General features: G+C 36.4%; 1 protein-coding gene across 1 annotated transcript in view; it reads left to right on the plus strand.

The window, feature by feature from the left end:
- The window catches only part of LOC119429040 (cilia- and flagella-associated protein 47-like), a 108,232-nt gene that overhangs the window by 76,690 nt on the left and 24,830 nt on the right, over nucleotides 1–6,712 (plus strand). The window contains 3 exon segments of the mRNA XM_037696757.1: nucleotides 1,549–1,680; nucleotides 5,834–5,887; nucleotides 5,995–6,089. Of these exon segments, the coding sequence (XP_037552685.1) occupies nucleotides 1,549–1,680; nucleotides 5,834–5,887; nucleotides 5,995–6,089 (281 nt within the window).

The following is a 6,712-nucleotide window of genomic DNA, read 5'->3' on the forward strand; positions in this document are numbered from 1 at the left end:
TTCATTACTGTTCATCTTGTGTATAAGATTTACAACATAATAGGATTATCTATATTTGTGTGAATGTTTATGAAGCATTCACACTATCGTGATCCATTTTTCTTCGGTACATTTTTCGGTGCGTTTCTAGTCCCGCAGTTTTCAAGCTATTTCAACAAATCAAATATCAAACCCTTCAGCTCGTTCAGGACAATCCTGATAGGACTTTTTCTCATAGAAAATGAATTGAGCTCATTTTACATCCTTCAAATCTTTAGATCTGTTTACAACCTTTTACTGCTTTCACATTTTGTTCTGGTTCAGCTTCTTTCTGCAAATTTAAACTTTTTTCAGCTTTTTTTCCAGCGATTTATTATTTTTTTTGTTCCTTTCAGATTATTTCTGCTAACTACAAACATTTTTGTGCTTCCTCGAACTTCTTTCTACTAATTTCAGCTTGTTATGCTCCTTTTAACTTATTTCTGCAAGTTTAGGCTTAAAATGCAATTTCAGCTACTATTTAGCTGTTTTATGCTAATTTTAGCTTTTTCAGCTAATTCCACGTTTTTTGCACTCAGTTAAGCTTTTTCATTTTAATTCAGCAAAAACGTTCTTTCGACTTCCTTCTGGTAATTTAAGCTTCTTTCTGCCTTTTTAGCTACTTTTCAGCTGTTTTTTTTTTTAAATATTTCTGCCTTTTAAAAATAAGATAATTATCATTTTTTTTGTGCTTATTTCTGCTTCTTTCAGTCTAGTTGAGCAAATGTTCTGATTTATTCTGTTAATTTATGCTACATTTTTAGCATTCTTTAGCTAATTTCAGTAAATTTCAAATAAATTCAAGTTTTTCATGGTAATTTCTGCTACTTTGAGCCTAATTAACTTCTTTCTGCTAATTTCAGCTTGCTATGCTCTTTTTCAGCCTATTTCTGCTAGTTTCAGCATTTTCTACTATGTAACTGTTTTTTATTTATTTAAAGCTTAGCTTTAGCATAGCTTTAGCATAGCTTTTTCAGCCAATTCCACATTTTTAGCTCATTTCAGCTCTATCAATTTTCTTCTGGTAGTTTAGCTTTTTTCTGTCTTTTCAGCTACTTTACAGCTGTGTTTTTGCTAATTTCAGCTTTTTTTTAACTAATTTCGTAATTTGTGTGCTCATTTCTGCTTACTTAAACATAATTCAGCAATTATTTTTGTCTTTCTTGTTTCTTATACTTTTTTAGGCTTGTTCTTCTCTTTCAACTACATTTCAGCATGTTTTTTTTTTTTTTTAGCTAATTTCAGCTGTTTTTCCAGCAAGTTCTTGTGCAATAAGCATTCACACTGAATTTTTCACAGGAAATGCAATTTCTCTAGTTAGGTATTAATATGTCCTCATTTTTATTTTATTCGTTTACTATCCAAACAACCAATTGCGTCTCATTCATCAAAATCAATTTGAATTATATTTATGAGTTATTAGGTGTTTTATTGTGTTGTAACCATAAACTTGTGTTTATGCGTCTCATTTTTCTTTTTCTTTGTGTTCTTTTTATATGTTTTGTTTGGTTTCTTCATCCTGTATGTTTGTTGCTACACGTACTGTATAGGCGGAGACAAATCTATCTGTTGTGAGTGGTGCCCCAACCCTGAAAATTAAACCTGGACAAAGCTGTCTGTACACTTTGGCTGTGACGCCATGGAAACGAGGAAAACAGACAGGTTATTATTTATCTATTTATTTTTAATTTATCTATTTATTTATTCATAAAAAAAAAAATTACTTCGGAGCAGCACATTACCCTTTATTAAATCTTTCGGCCTCTTTAAGTAAAAGCAGCTAGTGGTTAAAACATCTTTAAAGGCATTTTCAAAGATACAGTAAGTCTTTTTTGCACAAATATTATTGCCTGCCCTAAAACCTGTATAAACCATCATCGATCAAACATCAACAGTTAATGTAACAAAACCTTTAGGTGATCTGAAAAATGTTTAGTCTGCCACCAATTTAAGTGATAATGCAATCCCCCTAGAGAACTGAGCTGTGTTGATTTATAAAAATATCTTGTGGACTCCTCAGATGACAGCCTTCAATTTGTCTGGTACTGTATTACACTATTGTCCCTTTAAATTTTGTTTGGGTCATAGCTCATAATAGTAATATTCAGTAAAGTGTTTAGAAAAGAAAGAATGACGTGCTCAAAACAGCTGAACATGAAGCTGAAAGTTGACAAAGGGTGATGAACAACTCCGGCACTGACGTAGAGCTCAAATAAAACAGTGGCCACTTACCATGAAAATAGTGAACAAAGTTGCTTCAATCCCGGACGAGCCCCCAAATTGTTACATTATCCGTTTTGGTCTAGGAGATGAGTGAAAGGTTTAACAATAAATAAAACCCAGAAATGAGGAGATAAAGTGGGTCAGCTTGAAAAATACACTAGTTTTATTGGCATTTTTAGGAAAGCTGAGCTAAAATCTGAAAAACTAAATAATTAGTTTAATCATGAAAATCCAAATTAGAAAAATGCTCATTCTACCCAAAAAGTGAAAGTTAAGACACCCTCCTTTTAAAAGGAAGTATCCACCACAAAATTAACACCTACATAAACAATTTCAATTATACATAGGCCTGTCACGATAAACAATACATCAATTAATTGCATGATAAATGAAAATTATCTACCTCATTTTCATTTATCTGCTTTATCATTTCTTCATGTCTCTCTCTTTCTTCTGGACACTGGATGGCAAAAGGCTCAACTTCGATGCTCTTCACTGACCCCTTCTTTTCTCTTTAAAATCCATTTTAGCCATTTTAACCATTCAAAATCACATTTTTGGATCATTAAAATCAGCTAAGCTAACAGGCCGACCTCGGGGAAAAAAATCTGTCTTGTCGAAGCTCCAAAATTCATAGTTGAAACCCGTGCCTTTGTGTAAAAAGTTTTTCTCTGCAAAAAGAAGCTGAGAACTTGTTTACTGATTTTTTAATTAAAAGCGTTGTGTAAAAAATGCTATTCTAAAGAGCTCAATCCACACCGACTGTCCGCCATTTTGAGAACTGAAGAGAGACAGGCCATGTCACGTCAAGGGGCCTCCCTCCCATTTTTCTTAAAGAGACACCTGCTCCTTACTATCCATCCTTCGGTTCAGTCTTATACTGCCATCCGGTGGTTGAAAAAAGGTACTACATGCAAAACAAATTAAACATTTCTTCTTAAATTTAACAATAATTACTGATTATTGTCAAATTTCAATCAATATTATTGTTTATCGCAATAATTTCTGAGACGGTTAATCTCCCAGCAAAATCTGTTATCATGACAGGCCTAATTACACATCACCGAATTGTATTTACTTGAACAAAAACTGCAGCCACCACAACCCAGTCCAGACAGATTACTGGCCCTGTGAGCTGCTTCTCTCCAGGCTTTTTTCTTTCTTTTTTTTTTTTTGAAACACAGAGAGGAGAGCCTCAGACAAAAGGAAACATGCAATCCAGCTTGTAACAAAGTGTAGTGCATGTTAGTAGTAAATATAAGATAAGATAGTACTATCAAATTATAAATGAACTGTACTTCTATAACACTATCAGGTTTGGAAGGTATTTTTTTGTAATCTTCTTGGAGCTTTGTTCAGTCTCTCCTCAGATTTTTGCATTCAATTAAATGACCAAACTTAAAATATCATCCAAGAACTGGAAACATCTCTCTGAAGTGTGGTATACTTAAATTCTTCTTTGTGGAACACCCATCTCTTTTGGATCGGGTATACAGGTGCTGGCCATAAAATTAGAATATCATGAAAAAGTTTATTTATTTCAGAAATTCTGTTCAAAAAGTGAAACTTGTATATTATATTCATTCATTACACACAGACTGATATATTTCAAATGTTTATTTCTTTTAATGTTGATGATTATAACTGACAACTAATGAAAACCCCAAATTCAGTATCTCAGAAAATTAGAATATTACTTAAGACCAATTTAAAAAAAATTATTTTTAGAAATGTTGACCAAATTTAAAGTATGAACAGGAAAAGTATGAGCATGTACAGCACGCAATACTTAGAGTTGGGGCTCCTTTTGTCTGGATTACTGCATTAATGCGGCGTGGCATGGAGTCGATCAGTCTGTGGCACTGCTCAGATGTTATGAGAGCCCAGGTTGCTCTGATAGTGGTCTTCAGCTCTTCTGAATTGTTGCTTCTGGTGTATCACATCTTCCTCTTCACAATACCCCATAGATTTTCTATGGGGCTAAGGTCAGGCGAGTTTGCTGGCCTATTAAAAACAGGGATACCATGGTCCTTAAGCCAGGTACTGGTAGCTTTGGCACTTTGTTCAGGTGCCAAGTCCTGTTGCAAAATGAAATCTGCATCTCCATAAAGTTGGTCAGCAGCAGGAAGCATGAAGTTTTCTAAAACTTTCTGGCAGACAGCTGCGTTGACCTTGGACTTCAGAAACCACAGTGGAACAACACCGGCAGATGATATGGCACCCCGAGCCATCACTGACTGTGTAAACTTGACACTGGACCTCAAGCAACATGGATTCTGTGCCTCTCATCTCTTCCTCCAGACTCTGGGACCTTGATTTCCAAAGGGAATGCAAAAATTACTTTCATCAGAGAACACAACTTTGAACCACTCAGCAGCAGTCCCAGGCGAGATGCTTCTGGCACTGTCTCTTGTTCAAGAGTGGCTTGACACAAGGAATGCAACAGCTGAAACCCATGTCTTGCATACGTCTGTGTGTGGTGGTTCTTGAAGCACTGACTTCAGCTGCAGTTCACTCTTTTTGAATCTCCCCCACATTTTGGAATGGGTTTTTGTTTCACAGTCCTCTCCAGGGTGCAGTTATCCCTATTGCTTGTACACTTTTTTCTACCACATCTTTTCCTTCCCTTCATCTCTCTATTAATGTGCTTGGACACAGAGCTCTGTGAACAGCCAGCCTCTTTAGCAATGACCTTTTGTGTCTTGCCCTCCTTGTGCAAGGTGTCAATGATCGTCTTTTAGACAACTGTCAGGTTAGCAGTCTTCCTGATGATTGTGTAGCCTACAGAACTAGACTGAGAACATTTAAAGGCCTTTGCAAGTGTTTTGAGTTAAGTAGCTAATTAGAGTGTGGCACCAGTTCTCTTCCAGTGAAGCAGCGAGGTGGCCATTGAGGAGGGAACACTGTAAGGATCCTTCTTGCTCTAGACCTATCGTTCCTCCAGATAAAGTAATTGTTCCATCTCCCTTTTTGTTGCAGTTCTCTACCTTCTTCAAGTGTTTCCAGTGTAACAATCAAGAGACCAGTTGTCAAAGGCCAGAGCAGACATCCACTCAGTGCTAAATTGTACCGTCAAACTATATTACACTCAGCCAAAACATTAGGAGCTTGGTGTGGCTAACCCTGTTCACCTCATCCCCTGAATATTGGAAAACCTGGTTTCTCATGCTGCTTTCTCGAACCATAAAAGTAACCAGATGAACGAGACAAGATTCTTCTACAATAATAAATTTTCTAAAAATCCAAGATCAGTTAGCCTTACGTCTTTGCTATTCCTTTTCAGTGGATTCCCTTCCCGCTCAAAGCCCAAGTTATAAATATTTACCTGCACATAATGTAAATCAAACCTTGAACTCTCCTCATGTCGACTCCTGTGATTAGAACTTTAAGAGTCTAATGCTTGGTTAATTATAACAATTAGTATTACTTTACAGTGATTGTAGCTCAGTTAAAAGATAATAGCATAGAAAAATTGTAATTATGTTCATAATGATTATTGGATTTTATTCTATGCCTTTAAAATGAAAACTGAGTACTTAAAAAAACTCTCATACCTATTAAGCTGAACATTTTATTCTAATGTTTCTTACAGGCTCTGTGTCATTTGTAGAAACTGATGATATGCACAAGGCGAATAAGGACAAAGGTAATATTGTTTGTATTGTAAGATATTTTTTGCTGTTAAGACTTACTTGTATTAACTTTGTATATTTATCTCAATTGTACTGATGTATAATATATTTGTATCTTCAGGAAATGGATTTAGACACTATGCCACTTTCTACCTTGAGTTAATTTGTGAGCCAGCAGCTCCTGTCAAGGTCATCACTGCACAGTGTGTTACCAAGGTACATTCATTTTCTTTTTTTTTCATTTACCCTTTATTTATCCAGGTAGTCTCGTTGAGTCACGAGAACTCATTTTCAAGAGAGACCTGTTTAGGGAGCAGATGGGGGTTAAGGGCCTTGCTCATGGGCCCAGAGTGGGACGAATGAGGGTGGGGGCAGGTGTGGGTGCTTCACCCACCCCCCACCCACATTTTTGATGTTGTCGGTACCGGGGCTTGAACCGGCGATGTTCCGATCACAGACCCACCTTCTCTAACCTCTGCGCCACCACTCCCATTATTCGTCAAACATTTCCAGTTCAAGATATTACAAAGGAAGCTGCTTTTGTCATGTTGTGCTGAATTAGAGCTGAGGTGCACCATTTTATAAAAGAAGTGAGAAGGAGCCAATATTACAAGTGCCTCACCCCCACAATGGCATTACCCTCCCCACTGTGAAGATCATGACATGTAATAAATTAATAAATGTCTGTACATATTTGCACTTTTATCAAATAACTGTGACCGGGGGACTCACCAAAGCCAACACATTATCACCCACCTACCCCCTACCATATCTCCCAGAACTGTGCCCTTGACTCCCGAGACGTTTGCATATATATATATATAGAGTATATATATATA

Source organism: Nematolebias whitei, chromosome 23 (assembly GCF_014905685.2).
Source record: "Nematolebias whitei isolate Nwh7 chromosome 23, NemWhi1, whole genome shotgun sequence".
Classification (NCBI taxonomy): domain Eukaryota; kingdom Metazoa; phylum Chordata; class Actinopteri; order Cyprinodontiformes; family Rivulidae; genus Nematolebias; species Nematolebias whitei.